General features: G+C 50.3%; 1 protein-coding gene across 2 annotated transcripts in view; it reads right to left on the reverse strand.

The window, feature by feature from the left end:
- Positions 1-23,931, reverse strand: part of TTLL13 (tubulin tyrosine ligase like 13) — a 309,143-nt gene that overhangs the window by 202,431 nt on the left and 82,781 nt on the right. For both annotated transcript variants that reach the window (XM_069222660.1, XM_069222659.1), the window contains exon 6: positions 18,121-18,277. In XM_069222660.1, coding sequence (XP_069078761.1) covers positions 18,121-18,277 — 157 coding nt within the window. The remainder of the gene's footprint in view (positions 1-18,120; positions 18,278-23,931) is intronic.

The raw sequence follows: 23,931 nt of genomic DNA on the forward strand, positions 1-23,931 counted from the left end.
ACAGTGAATGCCCTCCAGGAATGCATTGCATTGCTGCATATGGGATGCCAGCACCTGGATAACATTCACAATGGCTGATTGCCCTACAGAGATGGATCTCAGGAGGTCAATAGCCTCCTCACTCAGTGCAGCAGGGCTCACTGGGGCAGGACCTGAGGTGCCTGGGGCGAAGGAGATGCCCACCCTCCTGGGTGAGCGGTCACAGGCATATCACTGAGAGGCTACTGGGAGGGTGGTGCTGGTACGGGGGTGGCTGATGTACCTGCAGCTGAGCTGGTCACAGAGGTGTCCGCCACCACCAGGGAGCTCCCATCGGAGGAGGTATCTGACTCTGTGTCGTCTCCTCTGTCTCTGCCGTGGTTCTCCCTTTGCCCTCCGTCCCACTGGTTCCCGGGTCATGTGGGATGCAGCTCCCTCTGTCACTGGTGTCCCTGCTCCTTCGCCAGATGATGCTAATGCACACAAGGACAGGATGACAGAACAAAAAAGGGGGGGGGAGAGACAAAGGAAACACTGGGTAAATTACTGCACCAACACCACAGTTGGCGTACACAGCACCCTCACACTCAGGGAACAGGCCAAAGCAATATGCATTGCACTACCAGAGATATGGCTAGTCACCAAGGCATGATGACGAGCATACAGCGCAAACTGCAGCACACCTGGGACCCATTATGCCCTGTCTGAAAGTGACTACTAACAAGCTAGGTTACCTGTATTTGACATGCAACCATTACCCTAGAGGACTGATGCTGCAATGTCTGGCCTGGCCTTAGGGACACCCACTAACACACAACCACCACCTGGATACCACCCCACCAGCCAAAATATGTAATGATACCCACTGTACTCACCGCCTTGTGGCTACTGTGATTCCCTCAAGCGCCCATCCAGCTCAGGGTAGGCCACCACCAGTATGCAGGCCATCAGGTTGGTTAGGGTCTGAGGGGCACCCCTTCATCGTTGGGAGGCCATTCCCAGCTGGGCCTCCACGGTCTTCTGTGCCCAGCGTCTCAGGTCCTTCCACTGTTTCCGACAGTGGGTGCTCCGCCTGCCATACGTCCTTGGCAATGGCACGCCATAATCCCTTCTTTTGATGGGCTCTGACCTGCAGAGGCAATAAAGACAGGAGAACACCATTACACTAAAAGTCCAGCCTGTCACACACATGGCCTACCATACCCGTTTCCATCACTCCATTGGAACACACTTAGCCCAGCTCACAACATGTACACCGCCAACAGATAATCCCCTCCCTTACACAATGCCTTCACACACTTCTCCATGCATCCATGCCACATGCATCGTGCCCACTGTGTACTCACCTGTTGGTCTGGAGGCCCATACAGCAGTCCGTACTGGGGTAGGAGCCCATCCACCAGTCGCTCCAACTCCTCCGAAGTGAAGGCTGGGGCCCTTTCCCCTGTCACACAGGCCATGGTAGGTTCCAGACACAGGTCACAGCAGAACATGCAGAGTAGGTCTTCTCCTGTTGAAGGTCAGGAAACAAATGAGGAATCAGATGGAAAAAGGTAGTTACGTCCGCGGCGGTATACAACGTCACCGCCGGCGCACATCCCCATTGGCCATTGTACTCCATAGGGCCCAATATTATCTAATGAGTAATTGCGAGGCGACGCATGACGCCTACCGCCACGATGCCTAACGTCGGCGGAATGACCTCACTTCCACCTGTCCCTGCACACAGGACAGGCGGTTGCCATTTCAGGGGGGTGAACAGGCCTATTGAGAATTGCTAGGTCACAGGATAAATAGGCACATATTTTGAAATGTACACTGTCCCAATACATAAGTGCACGATGTGGACTGCTGTTGTGGTTTAGTTGCTCAAATTGTGACATCCTACTCACTCTTGTGTCCCTTAGATACCTACTGCTGCGGATGAATAGGAGATGGAGACATACCCCCGTGTACAGAACCCTGGTGGACTTAGCTACACTGGAGGATAGGCACATTATACTCACCTATAGACTGGGCAGGGCCATAATCACAGAGCTATGTGCCCAATTGGAGCATGACCTGATATCTGCTATCCGTCATCTGACTGGAATTTCCCCTCTTGTGAAAGTGCTATCAGTTCTCCAATTCCTGGCAACTGGTTCTTTCCAAGTGACAGTGGGCTTGACAGCAGGAATGTCACTGCCAATGTTCTCAATCATTCTGGCAAGAGTGTTGTCTGCTCTGGTAAACGCACATGTGCAGCTACATAGCTTTCCCCCAGGTGGAAAATTTGGCCATTGTGATGGCCGGATTCTATGCAATGGGACATATCCCCAATATTATTGGGGCGATTGACGGGACACATATTGCGTTTGTCCCCCCCTGCCAGAATGAACAGGTGTGCAGGATCGTTTCCGCTCCATGAATGTGCAGATAGTGTGCCTAGAGGACCAGCACATCTCCCATATCAATGCTAAATATCCTGGGTCGGTGCATGATGCCTTTGTCCAGAGGAATAGCAGCATCCCAGATGTGATGGCCCAACTACAGAGGCACAGGGTGTGGCTTATAGGTGAGCCTTGGTCACCACCCGGTGCATGTTAGTGTATGGCTCTGATGTTAACCTCATAGGATAGTGTGTGGCTAAATGTTATCTTTCACTATTTGCAGGTGACTCTGGCTACCCAAACCTATTGTGGCTACTGGCCCCTGTGAGGAATGCCAGGATAAGGGCTGAAGAATGTTATAATGAGGCACATGGGCGAACCAGAAGGATCATTGAGAGGACCTTCGGCCTCCTGAAGGCTAGGTTCAAGTGCCTCCATCTGATACCTGTGCTACTCACCCGAGAAGGTCTGCCAGATAGTAGTGGCATGCTGCATGGTGCACAACTTGGCCCTCAGACGCCATGTCCCTTTTCTGCAAGAGGAGGAGAATGGAAAGGCCCCTGTCGCTGCAGTGGACCCTGATGACAGTGAGGATGAGGAGGTAGAGGATGAGAATGTGGACAACAGAACATCAGTTATTCGTCAGTACTTCCAATAACACACAGGTGAGACAGTGCAACTTCACATTTCTATGACTATTAGTCTATTCTGTGTGGCTGTGGCATGATGGCATTACCCACATTTGACCTCTACTTACTGTCACCTATGGATTATCATTTTATAGATGTTGGTGATATGACAACAATGTCCTGATGTGATCACTACAGCCAACTACAGGTCATTATTTCTATGCTCTCACAATGTACAGTTCATTTGCAATGGATGTAGCTGTTTCCATCACTACAAATTTTCAATAAATCAAATACTAGTAGTCGAGTTTTGTCCAAGGGTATTTATTGTAGTGCTAAGAAATTGAGGGGAAAGTGCAATGGAATGGGGTGATGATGGAGGAAAGTCCAGGGTATTGTTCCAATCTGTTTGTAGCACAGGTGCAGTGTCCAAGGGGACATAGGAAGGGGAGCAATGGCAGTTCAAGGTGGACAAGGTGACTGTGTGGGAAGAAAGGGGGACAGTCTCATTTCCTGGCGGTGGTCTTGGAAAGTGTCTCAGTCTTCTGTCTGGGTCGCAGGGAACGTTTGCGGGATGGTTCACCTTCTGCAGGGGAAGGGGTGCTGGTGGCCTGTGGGGCCTGTGGCGGGGCCTCCTACCCACTAGCGGCAGCAGAAGTGGAGGGCTGTTCAGTTGAGTGGCTAGTGGCAGGGGCCCGCTAGTGTGCTGTTGCCTCCCTCATGATGTTGGCCATGTCTGTCAGCACCCCTGCTATGGAGATCGGGGTGTTGTTAATGGCCTGCAAGTCCTCCCTGATCCCCTGTCCCTCCTGCAGCCGCCTGTTCAAGGATCTGGCCCACTGTGTCCTGGGAATGTTGGTAGGCTCCCAGGATCTCGGAGAGTGCCTCCTGGAGAGTTGGTTCCCTGGTCTTGTCCTCCCCCTGGCGCACAGCAGTCCTCCCAGTGTCCCTGTTGTTCTGGGCCCCGTTCCCTGGACGGTTACCTACTGCCACTGACACCAGGCCCCTGATTGCCTTAGGGGAGAGGTGTGGCCTGGGGTCCCTGTACAGGTGGGTACACTGCTGATTGATGTGTCTTGGGGACAGAGGTTTGGGTACGCTGGGTGGGTGCTGTGGTGTTGGATCCTGATGGGGAGGCTCTGTGGTGGTCTGTGATTGTGCTTGGGTGACAGGCTGTCCAGTGGTCCCTGATGGGCCAGGTAGGTCCTCCAGATCCTGAAGTCCAGAGTTACTGTCATCACTGGGGGTCTCTTCTGTTGGGGGACTGGATAGTGGTGGCACCTCCTCTCCACTGACATTGGCTCGAATATCTGTGGAGTTGTAACTGATATACTATGCTTCAAATGTATGACATTTGTACATCCATGGCTTCCCCTCTATCGTTGGTGTTGCCCTGCCAGCTTTTGCTTGTGTATGGTGATGTATTGTGGGAATGTTAGTTTCCCTTGCTGTGCATGCTTTGGTGATGGGTGTCCATGCAGGGCTGGGAGGGGTGTCCATGCATTAGTTTGGCATGCAGGGCTTGGCATTGGGGTTAGTGGGATGTGTAGGTGCAGTGTTGGGGTTGGAGTAGAGTGATGGGAGTGAGGGTGTGGGTGTGAGATGGCATGCAGGTATTGGGGTGGGTGATAAGTGTTAAATGTTGACTTACCAGTGTCCAGTCCTCCAGCTACTCCAGCAAGTCCCTCAGAATGCAGTATTGCCAGTACTTGCTCCTCCCATGGTGTGAGCTGTGGGGGAGGAGTTGGGGGTCCACCGCCAGTCCTCTGTATGGCGAGCTGGTGTCTTGCTGCTATGGAACGTACCTTGCCCCGTATGTCGTCCCTTGTTCTTGGGTGCTGTCCCACGGCGTTGACCCTGTCCATGATTCTCCGCCATAGCTCCATCTTCCTTGCAATGGAAATCTGCTGTACCTGTGCTCCAAAAAGCTGTGGATCTACCCTGACAATTTCCTCCACCATGACCCTTAACTCCTCCTCAGTGAAATGGGGGTGCCTTTGTGGTGCCATGGGTGCTGTGTGATGCGTGTTGGTGAGGGTGTGTTGGGTAATGTGGTGGGGTGTGTGATGTGGAGTGCATGAAGGGTATATGGGTGTGACTGGTGTGTGTGTCTAGTTGTCTCTGTGCTCTTCTTCTCAGTCTCCTGGTAGTAATTGGTGCCCGTAAGGGGTTGTAGGTAATGTGGGTGTGTGTTTTATAGAGGTGTTGGTGTGGTGTGTGTATGGGTGTCAGGTGTGTGTATTTGGTATTGGCCAATGTGGTGTTGTTTTGTATCTGGGTGTCTATTCTGAGCGCGGTACGCCAATGGTTTACTGCAGTTGAATGTCTGCTGTGGTGATTCGTGGGTCATAATGTGATAGACATTGTTTTGGTGGTGTAATAGTAAGGGTTTTGGGACCGCCACTTTATCACTGACCTTTGGGCTGGCGGATTTGTGTATGTGGCTGTATTCTGTTGGATTGGTGTGTGTGTGTCATAATATGGTAAACGGATATCCACCACCATGGAGGTATATTGGCAGCCGTCTGTGTGGCGGTGAGCGGGATTTACCGCCAATGTCATACTGAGGGCCTAAGTCTTAACGTAAGCCTTATCGTAAGGGGACTTAAAGCCCCCATGAAGAGACAGGCTCGCCTATTGCAGCTCTGGGACACGAAGAGTGACATATGTCTAGTACAAGAAACTAATTTACTCCGCTCAGACTGGAAAAGACTGAAGTCATGCTGGTTTGACTGTCAATACCACTCTTCGGGACATGGGTGGCGGGCAGGAGTCACAATCTTACTGGCCACAAATTTTCCAGGGACTGTAATCCGCGTGCAGCCCAAGATACAGGGGAGGCTTCTCTCCCTACATACTGACAAACGGAGGCGCAGGCTGACAATAGCCAATATTTACGGGCCGAATGACCCTAGTACCTAGAAGTGAAGAGGCAACTCACCGGAAAAAACTACGAGCCTTGGATGAGGATAAGGTGGAGTATGCCCTACTCCGGACTAAGCAAAGGTTCTATGCGGGAGGCGACAAGGCAGGCCACCTTCTGTCCCACCGACTCTGCGCGCAGGCCACAGGACGACGAGTGGCAGAATTGAGGCAGCCTCATGGCTCCCTGACATGTCAGGAAGAGTTGATCCTTCAATAGTTCGAGCAGTTTTACTCTGACTTATATTTTGCAGAGGAACTCAACCATAACGGCATGGAGGACTTTCTGGACTCCACTCCTCTTCTCCGAATCCCCCCTGCAGACAGTGCCACCTTAGAGAGGGATATTACACCCACGGAAGTCCTCATGACCATACACCGTCTGCAAACAGTTAAAGCGCCAGGTGCAGACGGTTTTGGAACAGAGTTTTAAAAGTCCTTTGGAACCCAGCTAGTCCATGTGCTGGCTCGGCTGTATAACGCTCTAGGCACATCCCACCCCATCCCCCACAATGCAACTAGGTATGGTGACAGTCATTTCTATACAGGGGAAGGACCCAAAACCGTGCTTCTCTTACCGACCCATTACATTATTAAATGTGGATGCTAAGATCTTCATGGGCATCCTAGCTCGTAAGATAAACCTGTATATGCAGGACTTGGTGGATCTGGACCAAACCGGGTTCATCCCTGAGCGGTCCTGTAGCGACAACACTAAGAGACTATGGTGGTCATTCCAACCTTGGCAGTAAAAGACGCTTACCGCTGTCAGAAGACCGCCAACATACCGCCGCGGCCGTGGTAAACCGCAACGGTCATTCTGACCCACAACACACAAACCGCCAAAATACAGTCATCCACAAAAGTCCGCCACACCAAAGGGCAGCGAGAAACTGGCGATGACCAAACCTCCACCGTCACGCCAACAGAAATACGCCCACACTATCACGACCCATGAATCCATACGGCGGTCTTTCAACCGCGGTAATCCATTGGCGGTACACACCGCCGCGCTCAAAATACACACACTCTCATAAAACACATCCACATTGGACATTTTGAAATACACACACCTGATACACATACACACACCACTCCCACACACCCAATACAATATAAAACACACACCCACATCACCCACAAACCCCCACTCCTACATATTCGGGACCACGCACTGAGAAAAAGAGAACTGAGCACCCAGACGCGCATTTTACTTTCACCCAGCAATATTTCCACGCACTTCACACAACACACCAACACACATCACCCCACAATCCACCCCACACATCACCCACACCACCCCATGGCACCGCAAAGACACCCCAGGTTCTCCGAGGATGAACTCAGGGTCACGGTGGAGGAAATCGTACGGGTAGAGCCACAGCTCTTTGGGACACAGGTGCAGCACACCACCATTGCCAGGAAGATGGAGCTATGGAGCAGAATAGTCGATAGGGTCAACGCTGTGGGACAGCACCCAAGAAATAGGGACGACATCAGGAAGCGGTGGAACGACCTACGGGGAAGGTGCGTTCTATGGTATCCAGGCACAACATCGCGGTGCAGCGGACTGGCGGCGGACGCCCACCTCCTCCCCCAGAATTTACAACATGGGAGGAGCAGGTCTTGGCGATCCTGCATCCTGAGGGCCTCGCAGGAGTATCTGGAGGAATGGACTCTGGTAAGTCTCATCTTCACTACTTCATCCCCCCACCCCACCAGCATGCCAACTCATACCCCCACCCCAACAGCATGCCAACTCATACCCCCACCCTCACCCTCACCCCCATCACATCGTGCTCCTTGCAAATGTCTCACCATCAGAGCCCACCCATCACAACACCAATCCCTGCATGCGACCACAAAGCATGGACACCCATCACCAAAGCATGCCCACTGCACATACCCATCCACCACCAAATCACTGTCACAAAAGCCCCCACACGGGAATGCCAGCACTGGGGTACAAGGGCACCCACCCATTACATGCTATGGCACACACAAATGCAATAATCATACTTTTATACCCCTGCAGGACCCGAACGCCACGTCACCGCGCAGGAGGGTCCACAAATGTCCACTCCACCCCCAGAAGAGGCCCACAGTGAGGACAGCACCTCTGTCGACCTGGATCTAGATGACCAGCCCGGCCCATCGGGGACCTAGAGACAGTCGGTTCCCCTCAGACAGCCACAGGCCATAGCAGACCTTCCCCCCTCTGGGAACACCAGCACAGCACCCACCCAGCGGGCCCATCCCTCAGTCCCCAGGACACGTCAATCAGCGGTGTGTCCACCACTACAGGGCACCCAGGTTAACCCCACACCCCAACAACAACAGGGACCTGGGGGCAGTGGTAGTGGGCACACGGTCCAGGGGACAGAGGCCCAGCGAAACAGGGGAACTGGGAGGGCTGCTGTGCGACGGGGGGGGACAGGCCCAGGGAACCCACTCTCCACGAGGCCCTCACCTCCATCATGGGAGCATACCACCACTCCAAGGAGACGATGGCGACGGTCCTGGCCAGGTTTCAGGAGATCCAGCTTCTGCAGGAGGAACAGTATTTGGGGTTCAGGGAGGAACTACAAAACATCAGTTCCGCCCTGGCCACCATTGTAGGGGCTCTGAATCAGGTAGTCACCACATTGCGGGACACTGTGGCAGGACAAAGGGCCCCTGACACTAGCATGGACCAAGAACTGCCTACCACCTCTGCCGGCGCTAGTGGACAGGAGGCCCCGCCACAGGACCAACAGGACACCAGCACCCCACCCCCTGCAGAAGGAGAACCACCCCGCAAGCGGGCACTGAGATCCAGGAAGAAGACAGAGTAAGATGCCAAGACCCCCGCCAGGAAAGGATACCTCCCTGATTGTCATCCCACTGTCCCACATTGACACCCTGTCCATTCTTATACTGCCCATGCTCCACATTCCACAGGCATTTGGACATTGCAACTGTGATACTAATAGTCTGGACTCTGCCATGGACAATCCTCCACCATCACCCCTCACCGATTTGCAACCACCCACCAATATAGAGCACTAAAATAAACACAGTTATTGCACAAAACAATCAGGAGTCTGGCTGTGATTTTGTACAAATGTATTAGACATTACCGTCCCAAAATGCATATTTACATTGTGATGCCAACATACCACTGTCACACAGCTGTAGTCCATGGGGAAACAAAGCAGATGTCACGCAGTATGGCCCACATCTCTGAAATTGGAAGGGAAAGTCACAACTCAGTTACCATACACAGGGGGAAAAGGTCAGACAGTAGAGAGGTAGTAGGGGTTAAGTATATGTAATATGACGGGTTAGAATCTTACCTGTGTGTCATTGAAAATACTGCTGTATTACTGTGTTCCTGTTGTCTATGTCGTCCTCTTCGGCTTCCTCTTCTTCACTCTCCACAGGCTCCACAGCTGCTACAACACCACCATCTGGACCATCCTCCTGCAGAAAAGGCACCTGGCGTCGCAAAGCCAGGTTGTGAAGCATACAGCAGGCCACGATGATCTGGCACACCTTCTTTGGTGAGTACAATAGGGATCCACCTGTCATATGGAGGCAGCGGAACCTGGCCTTCAATCACCCTCCTAGTTCTCCCATGGGCCTCATTGTACCATTCCTCTGCCCTTGTCCGGGGATTCCTCACTGGGGTCAGTAGCCATGACAGGTTGGGGTAACCAGAGTCACCAATTAGCCACACACGGTGCCTCTGGAGTTGACCCATCACGTAAGGGATGCTGCTATTCCGCATGATGTAGGCGTCATACACAGAGCCAGGGAACTTGGCATTAACATGGGAGATGTACTGGTCTGCCAAACACACCATCTGTACATTCATCGAATGATAACTCTTTCAGTTTCTGTACACTTGTTCACTCCTGCTGGAGGGGGTGGGGGGTACTAAAGCCACATGGGTCCCATCAATGGCACCTATGATGTTGAGGATATGTCCAAAGGCATAGAAATCACCTTTCACTGTAGGCAAATCCCCCACCTCAGGGAAAACGATATAGCTCCGCATGTGTTTCAGAAGGGCAGACAACACTCTGGACAACACCTTGGAAAACGTGGGCTGGGACATCCCTGATGATATGGCCACTGTTGTTTGAAAAGACCCACTTGCAAAGAAATGGAGTACTGACAGCACCTGCACTAGAGGTGGGAACCCTGTGGGTTGGCGGATGGGTGACATCAGGTCTGGCTCCAGCTGGGCACACAGTTCCTGAATAGTGGCTCGGTCAAGCCTGTATGTCAGTATGACATGTCTTTCCTCCATTGTCGACAGGTCCACCAGCGGTCTGTACACGGGAAGATTCCTCCATCTCCTCGCATGTCCCAGCGGACGGTGCCTATGAAGGACAACAGCGAGCACAGAGTCAATCAGCCCACAGGTATGTAACCACAGTTTGCACAAAACACGATTCCCAATGCATTGAATGGTTTGTATGAGTGTTGAGGCAAGGCCTAGGTATGTGTGACGCAGTTAAAACTAAGCCATGTGGGCCCTTGAAATGGCGGCTGCCTGACCTGTGAAGTGTGACAATTGGATGTGAGGTCAATGCGCTGGCGTGGCACACCGTGGTGGTAGGCGGTCGAAGACCACGGCGCAAAGCAGCATTGGTTAACATTGAACCCTATGGGTCTCAGGAGCCAATGACGATGTGCGCCGGCGGTCGCGGTACGCACCGCCGCGGCCGTGACCGCCATTTTCTATCTGCTTAATTACTCGATACCTGATCTTCGACAGGAGAGGATCTACACTGCAAGTGCTGCTGTGACCTCGGTCTGGAAGAGACAATGGCTCATGCGACTGGGGAAAGGGCCCCTGCCTTCACTGCTCAGGAATTGGAGAAACTCGTGGATGGGGTCCTCCCCCAGTATGCGCTACTCTACGGTCCTCCAGACCAACAGGTAAGTACACTGGGACCATGCTTTGTGGCCAATGCCTGTGTTGAGTCGGGTGGATGATAGATGGTTGGGAGGGGAGCGAATGAGGCATGCATCAAACGATGGATGACAGGATGTGCCACATGGCAAGGGTAGGGATGGGGGGCCACTCACATTGAGGGTGCAGAAGGTGATGACTCTTTTTCTCGCCCTGTACATTTCACATAGGTCAGCGCCCACCAGAAGATAGACATTTGGCGTGCCATCGCCAAGGACGTCCGGGCCCTGGGGGTCCACCACAGACGGGGCACCCACTGCCGGAAGAGATGGCAGGACATCCGACGCTGGAGCAGAAAGACGGCAGAGGCTCTGCTGGGGATGGCCTCCCAACGTGGGAGGGGTGCCAGTCGGACTTTGACCCCCCTGATGTCCCGGATCCTGGCGGTGGCCTACCCCGATTTGGATGGGCGCGTGAGGACATCACAGCAGACACAAGGGGGTGAGTATACTCTGATTCTGCTGACTTTGCGCGCAGTGGAGGGGTCTGGGTGGGGGAGGAGGGCTGTGGGTATCCCTAGGCCAGGGCGATTTCTGTAGGCTAGGCCCCTCCGTAAGGCATGGCCCTGTGCCCCCGCCCCCCACCTCTGTAGGGTGCCAAGTACAGTTATCCATGGCCCTGTGTCATCTATGTGTGCAGTTGTCGTCCATATGCTTGTAGGCCATGTCCCACAGATTGAGTAGTGGACCCCAAGTGCGCGGCGTAGTGCAGGGGGCTTCTGTGTCTGTCTTCTCCGCCAACGGTGTCACCAATGCATGCACTCAACATGTCTTTATTTTCTCCCCCCCCCTTTTTTGTGGTCTTCCTGTTCATGTGTGCATTAGCATCATCAGGCGGAGGAGAAGTGGCATCGGAGCACGAGGGAGCTGCATCCCACATGGCCCTGGAGGGCCATGCAATGGATTCCGAATACACCAGTGGGACGGAGGGTGAGGGGAGCTCCACAGCGGGGACTCGTGCAGACATTAGTGACACGGACTCGTCCTCTGAAGGGAGCTCCCTTGTGGTGGCGGCAACATCCGTGCCCCCGCAACAACAGGTACAGCCGCCACCCAGCGCACCAGCACCGCCCTCCCAGCAGCCCCTCAGCGTTTGGCCCGTGCCCACTCACCCAGAAAGGTGGGCATCTCCTTCGACCCAGGCACCTCAGGCCCTGCCCCAGTCGACCCTGCTGCCCTCAGTGAGGAGATCATTGACCTCCTGAGGACGCTCACTGTTGGGCAGTCTACCATTTTGAATGCCATCTAGGGTGTCGAAAGAGAGGTGCACCAGAGTAATGCATACCTGGAGGGCATTCATTCTGGTCAGGCTGCCCTTCAGCGATCGTTCAACACTCTGACCTCAGCACTGATGGCAGCAATTGTCCCTGTCTCTAGCCTCCCCCCTCCAACTTCTTCCACCCATACCCTATCACCTGTACCTCTGCCTATCCCAGACACACCATCCGACCAGCCTGCACACACCTCAACACCCAAGGGAAGCTCATCCAGACATAAGCACCACACATCACACAAGCATTCACACAAGCAACATCCACATACAGACATACCAACACCCACTGCCTCCACTGTGTCCCCCTCCTCCTCGTCTCCCTCCTCCCTCCCTGTCACGTCTCCACTCACACTTGCATGCACAACATCTTCAGCCACTACGTCCATCACCAGCACACATACCAGAACCCCCCGCACACGTGCAGTCACCACCCCCACTACCATTTACATGTCCCCTGTGTCCTCTCCCAGTTTGTCTGTCTCCCCCTCTTCCAAGATACACAAACGCAGGTAGCCACCCACCAGCCATCCACCTCACGACAGCCTCCAGCCCAAGCACCTGCACCCAAAGACACCAGACTTAAGACTCCTACAACCACAACCTCTTCCTCCACTCCTATACCCACTACACCTACCAGTCCCACTGCTTCTAAAAAGCTTTTCCTGTCCAAAGTTAACCTCTTTCCTACAACTCCCCCACCCCGTCCACATCCAGTCAGCACCTCAGCCACCACAAAACCGGGCCCTGTGATGACAGTCTGCCATGGACTGTGGAGTCCCCCACCCTCAAGGGCAGCCAGTTCAGTACGGAGCCAAGGCACGGGCAGCCCACCCCCAGAAAAACACCCAAAGATAGTCAGCGGCCGGCACGAGAGGGTGAAAACCCCAGGCACTAAAATCCCTACCATGGCTCCGGCACGAAGTGTGGAGACAGGTGGCACACCGCCCAAGGTGGGGAAGGGCCACAGGCGAACAGGGAAGGCTGGGAAGGGCAGCACGCCCGAGGAGACCGCCATCAGCCCAGCTGGCCAGGAGGGTCCCGCCAGCCCCATCCCAGGTGGGGTGGAGGACACCAACAGGCCCGGTACTGCAGACCAGGAAGGCCCCGCCAGCCACCCGACAGATGGGCAGGAACACCCCGCCAGCAACAGGACAGGTGGCAAATGACCTGCACGCCATGGCCGGATCCGTTGAACTGGGCCCTTTCACTCAAGCACCGCTGAACTGGGCACCGCCGTCTCAAGCACCGCTGAACTGGGCACCGCCGTCTCAAGCACCGATGAACTGGGCACCGCCGTCTCAAGCACCGCTGAACTGGGCCCTTCATCTCAAGCACCGCTGAACTGGGCACTGCCGTCTCAGGCACCGCTGAACTGGGCACCGCCGTCTCAAGCACCGCTGAACTGGGCACCGCCGTCTCAGGCACCGCTGAACTGGGCACCGCCGTCTCAAGCACCGCTGAACTGGGCACCGCCGTCTCAAGCACCGCTGAACTGGGCCCTTCATCTCAAGCACCGCTGAACTGGGCCCTTCATCTCAAGCACCGCTGAACTGGGCACCGCCGTCTCAAGCACCGCTGGCCCATTAGCGGCAGGGGCAGGCCCGCATCTGTGTCGGGCAGGGCTGCACGAAGCACTCTGGGCACCAGTCCCCCTCCAGGACCAGTGGAGACTGTCATCCACTTGAGAGACTGTGGCTTTGCACTCCCCAGGAAGGTCCAGTGGGCAACCCACCCACTTGTGAGACTTGAGAGACTGTGGCTTTGCACTCCCCAGGATTGAACAGTGGGCAACCCACCCACTGCAGAGACTTGAGAGACTGTGGCTTTGCACTCCCCAGGATGGTCCAGTGGGCAATCCACCCACTGCAGAGACTTGAGAGACTGTGGCTTTGCACTCCTCAGGATGGTCCAGTGGGCAACCCACCCACTGCAGAGACTGGAGAGACTGTGGCTTTGCACTCCTCAGGATGGTCCAGTGGGCAACCCACCCACTGCAGAGACTTGAGAGACTGTGGCTTTGCACTCCCCAGGATTGAACAGTGGCCATGGAGGCCCCTCATGGATCTGGCGTTGTGCACTCATCTGGCTGAGGTGCCCCCCCTTCCCTTCCCCCTGAGGTGCCTGTAGTTTTCCTATCTGATGCCCCTGCAGTGTTCTCTCCGTTGGAGTCAGGTATCCTGTGTGGGCTTTGCCCATGTCATTTGGGCCCAGTGGTCCACGGACAATGCCTGCTACAATGCTCAGACTTTTACATATATGTATACAAGTGTTTTTGATGTGTAGATATATATATATATATTATTCAGCCACTATTACAATACATGCCAATGTTTAGAATCATTTCCTTTTGTCTTTGCATTCTTCCGGGGGGTTTGCGGGGGGAAAACTGTGAAGTATTTCTATGCATTGATATGTGTGTTGTAGTGGGTGAGGGTGGGGGTGGGTGTGTCGCGTATTTGTGTTCCCGTAATATTTTCTCCTCCCCCCTCCCCTGTGTCGTAGGTGCAGTACTCACTGTTGTCTTCTGCGCCGGCGTTCGTGCTCCTGGTAGAGGAGCAGGAAGACAATCGCTGGGAGGATTTGGAGTTCGGGTTCCATGCTGTCCAGATTCCTCGTGGGGTGTATGGAGGTGAGCGTTTTCCGTTTGAAATGGCTGTTTCCGCTGTGTTTTTATCGGCGGGGCTACCGCCCCGGAAAAGGTGGCGGATTGGTGTGTTGTGATAGGGTGGGCGGTACATTGACTTCCGCCTGTCTGTTGGCGGTGACCGCCGCGCTGTTTGTTTGTCCCGCCATGGCGGGCGGTGTGTTGATGTGGCGGTCTCTGTTGGCGGGCTCCGCCAGGGTCGGAATTCCATTTTTTTTACCGCCAGCCTGTTGGCGGTTTAGCCGCATGTTTAAGACCGACCGCCAGGGTTGGAATGACCCCCTATGTCATCTCCTGGACAAGGCCCACTGCTCTCAAAACTCCATCCCTTCTCCTCTCCATTGATGAGGAGAAAGCCTTTGACCGAGTGCACTGGCAATACCTCCATGCGATCTCGGACTAGGCCCCAGGTTCCGCAAGTGGATCCGCTGCAATTATGCTAAACCTAGAGCCATGGTCATCGTGAATGGGGAACTGTCCCGGCAATTTCCTATCTCAAGGGGCACCAGACAAGGATGCCCCCTCTCGCCCTTATTATTTGCCTTATATATGGAGCCCTTTGCTGAGCATATACGTCAGCATCCAGACATATCTGGCTTGCAGATCGCATAAACTGGCTCTTTACGCACACAATGTGCTTCTCCACCTGTCCCAGCCTCAGAACTCCCTACAATGGCCATGGCGGAGCTGATGCTGAAAGGGCCTCCTTAGAGGCTAACCTCCCCTTTTTGTGGGCCACACAAGAGATTATCTACTTGGGCCTGTGGATACTTCCCACACTAGAGGCAACAGGAGAACATAACTACAAAGTTTTCTAAACACCTCACGCTCAGACATGACATGATGGAAGACACATGGTCTCTCCTGGCTAGGCCACCTAGCCGCAGTTAAGATGACACTCTTGCCCAAAATACTCTACCTTATGCAGACCTTGCCTCTACAACCGCCCCCAAACATATTAGACAAAGTACAAACGTTTATCTGGGAGTACATCTGGAGCGGCAAGAGGGCCAGAATGTCGAAGGCCCAGGCATACCTGCCACAGACCAAGGGAGGGTTGGGAGTCCCACACTTGCTGAGCTATTACTACACTGCACAGCTGCGTTATATGCTTGAATGGGCCTGACCCCTCACGGAGAAATACTGGTGCTTTATCAACCAGGCCGTGGCTGCAACACATCTGGAAGGTACCATGGATGCCAAAGAAACAATGACCACCAGGAGTGTATGTCTCCCCTATCCTGCAAGCTAACTGGGAGCATGGGACAAGGACCAGGTTAAGAAGGGGCTGTCCACACTGATCTCCCCACAGACACGGACCTCTGTGATGAGGACAGAGTCATGGACTTCAACAGTCTCCAAGCAGGGTACGGTCTCCCGGCATCCACACACTGTCAATGCATGGCGGTCCGTCACTGGGTAACCTCCCCCGCGATATGCCCGCATGGGAGCCGACCCCTTACACGATTTGAACAATAGTTGCTAACCAGAGAGACAGGTAAGCGACTCCTGTCGGACATCTATGCCTTTCTGCTCACGCCATCTGTACTCTCCACAACACCAGTGAGGCACAGATAGGAGACAGAATGCAAACGCACATTCACTGACAGGAAGTGGCGAGATGTTCTTCACTGGGCATGAGTCACACCGTCCGCAACAAATACCAATTAACTGTTTTTGAAAATAGCCCATTACATGTATTATACACCTCCACGGATGGCCAAGTGGAGGGTGCACGTCGATGGCAGATGCTGGCTGCAGTTCGGACAGGAAGGCACACTTACATTCTGTGGTACTGCCCGAAAATCACCCCCTTCTGGCACACCATCCTCCAAGCGATAGACAAAATACATGACACTAACATACCACAATTTGCTAGTTATGAGCTATTGGGCCTACCCAACCCCCAAACATACCCACTTCGCACGCCTAAGGGTCGGGCTATCACTCTGGCTCTGGGGGCCACTAAACACCTACTACTTTCGCGGTGTGGTTCGGAGGTCACTCCTACTCACACTGACTGGCTGCACAAATTATGGGCTCTCATGGGCATGGAAAGACTGACAGCAGCAGCGACCCTTTCACTGCCCCTCTTCGATAAAACCTGGGGCCCCTGTATCCAATATCTGTCAGATAAATTCAGGGAACTGACATGGCCATCATACCTACGCATCTTCCAACTGACAAGTCCTCCCAGGACTTCCCCTTAGATACACTGGTTGATATGCCATAACGGGGGCTCCCTGCATGCAACGTACACCTTTAAGTATACTCATTGAATGATGTAACTGACATATTGCAAATAATGTGCCTCCCCTTTCCCTTTCTTCTACCTCCCCCTCCCTTGTTTCAACTTGCTCCCCACCGGCCAGTGGTTGTAGGTGGGAGAAGTTGTACTGTTCTTACCTCCTTTAAAAGCCAATAAAAGAGATCTTAAACCTAAAAGTGGCACTTTCAGAATTGTTACTTAAAATCTGACTTTACCATTAAAAAAGGATTTTAGATAACGATTAATTTGAGCCCACAGTTCACATCTGTAACTGCTCCCAATCAAAAGTTAGCACTTATTAAATATAATAAGGTAACTCAGGGGCATGCAATGGGAGAGATATGCATTACAGAAGTGGAAAACAAGTTTAGATGTTTTTCATTATCAGGACAGGACATGTAAACTGTAAACACACTTTCTAAAAACAATGCACCCTGCCATGTTGGCCCTTAGGTCTATCTTAGGGATGATATATGTATTAATAAGGAAGGTTTAGGCCTGCCGAAAGCTTTATTTTTCCTGGTCTAATTGGCAGTTAAAACTGCAGATTGCAGTGGCAGGTGTGAGAAGGCTACTTTAGTGTGTGGCACAATGAGTCCTGCGGGCCCACTAGTAGCATTTGATTTACAGGCCCTGGTTAGAAGGAGCACCACTTAACTAGACACTTACAAGTAAATGAAATTTGCCAATTAGGTGTAAGACAATTGCACTATCTTTAAAGGAGAACAGTGGTAAAGTGCACAGAGTCCTAAAGCCAACAAAAACGAATTCAGTAAAAAAGGAGTGAAGGCAAAAAGTTTAGGGAAAAAGCACACCAAAGAGGTCAAGTCTAACATGTTTGTATTCAAATCAAATGTACTAAATGAAAGTCATAAATTGAAAAGTGAATAGTCTATTGCAAATTGCTCTGGGCCCTCAGTGGCCCCAGTCTACGTAGCCTACCGGTCACAAGTGAGAACATTTACACAGTCTATAATACATTGTATATCTTGTTAATTTAAATCAGTCCTCTAGTCTACTGCAGGAAAGTGTTTTTAGTGCTAACAAGATAATAACACTTCCATGGCTATTACCTTGACAATATACTGCTGGCATATCAAGTGATCCCCATGTTTAAGCTCCTTTGGATTGCGGCAGATGAAGATGCCTTTACCTTGGCAACCACTATCGGGTTTACAGATATAGGTCTTGTTTTTCTTCATGCGACAGTAGGCTTGGAGATCTCCATAGCTGCAGAAAAAAGAAGCCAGAAAGCAATGACACCACAGTTATAAAGCAAGGTACAGCTCATCTTTGAAAGATTATGAAAGAGTACTGTGTGGTTTACATTCCTTCTTATGGGAGTGGTTATATAAAATAGTGTGTGCAAATGCTGCTTTCATGTTTCACAACAGAAACTTCTGACACAGCTGCTACTACGGCTGATAGGATGCTGGATTTGTGCTTGGTTCTAGGGCCATCATTAGATAGTAAAGCACTATTGTGCTATTATTACCTTTGTACATCTGTTGAGAAAGGGAGGTTACACTTCAGTCTATGAAAGACACCAAAACTGAGGACATTGTTATGGATACATCCATGTTTCATGAATCCACTTGCTTTTATAAGATTAGGAGGCAGTGAATAAGCAGCCAACTTATTGAAGTAGCCTCTTCTAGACTCTTGCTTCTCATCTGGATTTGATATCAAGGAAAAATGCTTTTAAACTGCATGTTGCATTACATTACTACGGTGCAAATGTGCTGCAGAGGCACACTTGCAAGCAGAACTTCAGCAGCTGTTAAGCCTCAAATGAACACACCAGTTAACTTTTGCACGGAAGAGTGTAATTATTGAGATTATCCACAAAGATATACCTTGATTAGATAGCCCAAGTCCTTTATAACTGCCAACAACAGCCACATTCAATGTTTTAGTTCTGCAAATGTATTGGTCACTTTGCACCACAGCTAAGAAGAGCTCTTCCTCTTGTTAAAGAATAATTTTGATAACAAATGGCTGATGACCAACGTGTTTGATTAATATGGAAATCAGAAACGTACTCATGGAAATGATTAGGATTCTTAAAGAAACTGGGAATTGTGTTCTTTTCCCAAAAGAACTTGAAGTGTGCTTCCACTCCTGGCTACTTTTATGGTGACAATAATTACTATCTTCCAATATATGAATATGAGATGTACCTCATACATACGTTGCAATGAATGTGCATCACTTTGATAATAGTGTTTAGTTCTAAAGATTGAACCAGCTTCACAACCATAAAGAACAAAGAAAATAACAAACTTTTTACTGCCTCCATTCTGCATGTTGACAGTGCTCTGAAGTGCAGGGTGGTAAATGTTTCTGACCCGGATTAGCCAAAGGCACTTTTCCTTTTTCATATTTGGGTCCTCCATTGTTGCATGCTTTTACTCCTGATCTCTCAGTGCTTCATTTGTAAAATAATAAGTACAAGGGCTCTTGTTGAGAGGCCAATGCAACTTGCACCACCCATTGCCTCTGCCCTCACTGCCAATGACAGTCTCAGCAAAACAACTAACCATCACACTCGTACAAGAGTGACAATTCAGACTATTTTAGGCCCTCAAAGTTATGTGAATAGTTGGGGCGGCAGGAGTTAGTAATTTTTCATGTGCATTGAATTAACAGGAAAATCAGTTGCTTACCTGTCACTACAGTTCTCTAGTATTGTTATATTTCATAGATTGACATACTTGAATCATCCCATTGTCGAAGTATGAGTCCCACGGTACCTTAAAATAGCAGTATCAAGAAACTTTCCATAGAAAACAATGCAAAAGTGTATTCACTTTACAGCTTATCTGCTTTGTTAGAAAATACTCAAAGTCCACTCAATAAGGCAACAGCACCCTCTAGAACCCTCAGCACAGAAGTTCTGCTCTCTCAGATTTTCCAGCACAAGTGGAAGAAATGTAAAGGAGACATAAGGGAAGCCTCTATGTGGAGGAGGGTGGGTAGTATGTGAATCTATGAAAGATACTAATCCTGGAGAACTGTAGTTACAGGTAAGTAACTCATTTTCTTCTCCAGTATTGGATCTTTCATAGATTCACATGCTTGAATCAGAATAGCAAGCATTTAAGCTCATCCTACATTGTGGATGGTGGGTTAGAATGATAACAGATAAACAGCAAAAGCAATGATGACAATATGAATAATAACAATAATAAGGTTAATTACAATAACAATGATAATAATGATTAAAATAATAATAATAATATACAAGTATACATGGATTATGCTTGGCGCCCATTACATAATCAAGAGAGAAAGAACGAAAACAGAGCCTCACCTTTTTGAAATAGATTTGTTACACAGCCTGCCCAACTGCTGCATCACTGCGACATGATGAGTCGAAACAATAGTGCTGAGTGAACGTGTGTACACTCTTTATGGATCAAATCTGTTTATTATTATTTTGCAAATATAAACATACAGAATACAACACAGTACAACTCGGGGCAGTAGATAACATATTTCACTCCAGCAAAGACCACAGCACTGACGGCGGAAGATCTGCCCATTGAAATCCCACTCTCCGGGCCACACCGAAGGCAGCCTCCCACCATCCCCATATCGTAACCCAGAGAGTCAGCGAGCAGCGCTAATACACCTCCAGATTGCGGGTCCTGCTAATGTGCATCCCCCAACAAATAAATAAAACATACGAACAATGCTTCCCTCTAGAGTCCAAGTCCTCTCCGTGTCTCTCTCGGGCCCCACCACTCCCCTCCCCGACTTCAGTTCTCCAAAGTTTGCCCTCCCGATAACCTGCATCTAGATCAAGTCAATCTCAAAACCCTCAAATAGGCCGGGCATGTTAGTTTACACTCTTTAATGGTGCAGCACGACAAATTTGTTTCACTGGAACTCCTGCGACACTGCAGCTGAAGTGGACACAACTCTTGTTGAGTGTGCTTTTGTTTTTCGAGGAAAAAGGTTTACCAGCAGTAGAATGGCAAAATTGTATAGTTGCTGAAATCCATCTTGCAATCATTGCTTTTGTAACAGCAGCGCCATTTGAGACTGTGCATATGTGACAAACAGCTGCTCTGATTTTCGATAGGGTTTGGTACGGTGTGAATAAAATTTGAGACATCTTCTTATGTCTAAAGTATGCAAAGATTGCTCTGCCGATGTGGTTGGATTTGAGAAGAATGTCCGTAAGACACAGGTTTGTTAAGATGAAATTGTGAATGTACCTTTGGAATTAACTTTGGATTAGTTCTAAGTATCGCTCCTTCACCTGTACGTTTGAGGAAAGGCTCTCGGGTTGTGAATGCCTGAATCTCACTAACCCTTCCAATGGATATTAAAGCCAACAATGTGGCTATTTTCCAGGTAAGGAATTTCAAGCCCACTTTGTGAATTGGCTCAAATGGTGGTTCTATTAATTGAGCAAGGACTATGTTTAGATGCCATTCCAGAGGTGGGGAACGGATTGGAGGGAAGACATGGAATTAACCTTTCATGAACTGTTTGATTATCATTGTTGAGCAAAGCGATGTATTCTGGGAAGAGTGCCTGTATCTAGAAATAGCTGAAAGGTGTACTCTCAGAGATGTATGCATCAAACCTGAGTGAGCAAGGGAGAGGAGATATGGTATCATCTGCTCCGGTGATGCTTTCAGCGGGTGCAAGTTTTGTTTTTGACACAATAAACAAAATCTCTTCCATTTTAATCTATACGATTTGTTGGTTGAATCTGCTCGTGCTCTTCAAGGATATCCTTGCAGTCTTGGGAAATGTCTACACCTTTAAATTCATGGAATTCAGGAGTCACGGATATAATCAAAAACAGTCTGGACCAGGCTGAAGAACTTGGCCCCAGTTCTTCTTCAGCAAAGTCTATTTGCTGAGGAGGCAAATCAGTTCGGTCTCGGACAGGAGAAGAAGATCCATAAGCCTGTGATGCCTGGGCCACCTTGGAGCTATCAGAATTAAACGGCACTTCCCTGGTTTCATCTTTCTGATCACTCTCAGTATCATGGGGATGGGGGGAAGCATATGCAAATATCCCTGACCCTCGTATCGAAAGGGCATTCCCCCATGATCCAAGGAGTGGGTGCCTACTGGCATAAAACCAGCATTTGGTGTTCTTGCTCGTAGCAAAGAGGCCTAATTCCGGTTTGCCCCGAAAGGCGAAAGATTAGGTTGAGCTCTACTTGATCCAACTCCTATTCATAGCAACCATCCGTGGATCTGCTGAGTGAGTCCGCCAATGTGTTGCTTGCCCCTGACACATGTTCGGCCTTCAGAGAGATGTTGTGCACCGTCAGCCAGTTCCATATGTGCTGTGCTTCTTTGGAGAGTGCTTGTGACCTTGTGCCTCATTGTTTCTTTATATAATGCATGCTGGTCGTGTTGTCCATTTGTACCAGCACTGCAGATCCTTGTATGTGAGGTAGAAAGGCCTGAAGAGTGAGAAAGGTGGCTTTGAGCTCCAAACGATTTATATACATGGACTTTTCTGAGATGGACCATTTGCCCTGAATTTGTAGGTCTTGAAGATGACCTCCCCAACCTTCTAGGGAGGCATCTGTTTTGATGATAAAATATTGGTATTAATGGCAGGAAGGAAAAGCCCTTGGAGAAGTGAGGGATGCAAGTCCACCATTGCAAGGTCTGGCTCATTCTTGGAGCTATTGTTATGCGGTCTTCAAAAGAGCCTTCTGTTTGTAACCACTGTTTTTGAAGTTCCTCTTGTAAAGGTTGCATTTTGAAGAATGCTAAGGGAATGAGGCTGATTGCAGAAGACATCATTCCTAGTAAAGAACTGAATCGACATACTGAAACGGACTTACTTTTGGACATCATTAGAGCTAACTGAATTAATCTGTGTTGCCTTTCTAGAGTGAGCAAAGCCTTGTCTTTTTTGTTATTCAGAATAGATCCTAGAACGGTTATCTCTTGTTGAGGGACAGCATTTGATTTCTGTGGGTTTAAAGTGAGCCCCAAGTTGTGGAACAGAGCAATACAATGTCTTGTGGCTTTGGCTGTTATAACAGGTGCCCGTGCTTCTAGCAACTAATCGTCTAGGTATGGGAATATTCCGTGGCCACATGTTCTGAGGGCTGCTGCTACAGGGGCGAGGCACTTTGTAAAAATCTTGGGCGCTGATTTGAGGCCGAATGGGAGGACCTTGAATTTATAATATGTGCCAGCTACGGTGAAACCGAGAAATTTGAGATGTTTTGGATGTACGGGAATGTGGAATTATGCATCCAGTAGGTCGAGAGTGGTCATACAATCCCCATGGTTTAGGAGACGCTGGATGTCAGTTAGAGTGACCATGTGGAATGATTGCTTTTTGAGGTATTTGTTGAGCTTTCTGAGGTCCAAAATGGGTCTACATTCTCCTGATTTCTTTTTTATTAGGAAAAAATGGTTGGATCGTACTACCTCTATCACTCCTTTTGCTACCAGAACTTGGGCTTCTTTTTGTAATAAGTGAGGATGAGGGGCGGCGCCCCTTTTGGTGGCATGTTTGGCGGTTTGTGAGTGAATTCTAGTACATGAGCATGGGTTATCAGGTTTAATACCCATTTGTCTGTTGCTATTTCCCACCATTGTGAAAGATGCTTGGAAATCCTTGTGGTCAATGTCTGGGATTTGGTAGTAGCTGGCACCAGACTGGAATCATTTTGCGGACTGTGTCTCTGAATTGAGAGGGTTGTCTTCTCTTTCTGCCTGCTTGTTGTAGGCCACTGATGATGGTGCACGGTCTGGCTGTTGCTGGTATGAAGGTTTAAAGTGCAATTGAAAGGGCTGATAGTAGTCGTGGTAGCTGCCTCTGTATGAGGAAAGACCTCTGCCTCAAGCTCCTCGAAAGGGGAACCTGCAACACTGTAGAGTGTCCAAGG

This window comes from Pleurodeles waltl, chromosome 3_1, assembly GCF_031143425.1.
Source record: "Pleurodeles waltl isolate 20211129_DDA chromosome 3_1, aPleWal1.hap1.20221129, whole genome shotgun sequence".
NCBI classification, from domain to species: domain Eukaryota; kingdom Metazoa; phylum Chordata; class Amphibia; order Caudata; family Salamandridae; genus Pleurodeles; species Pleurodeles waltl.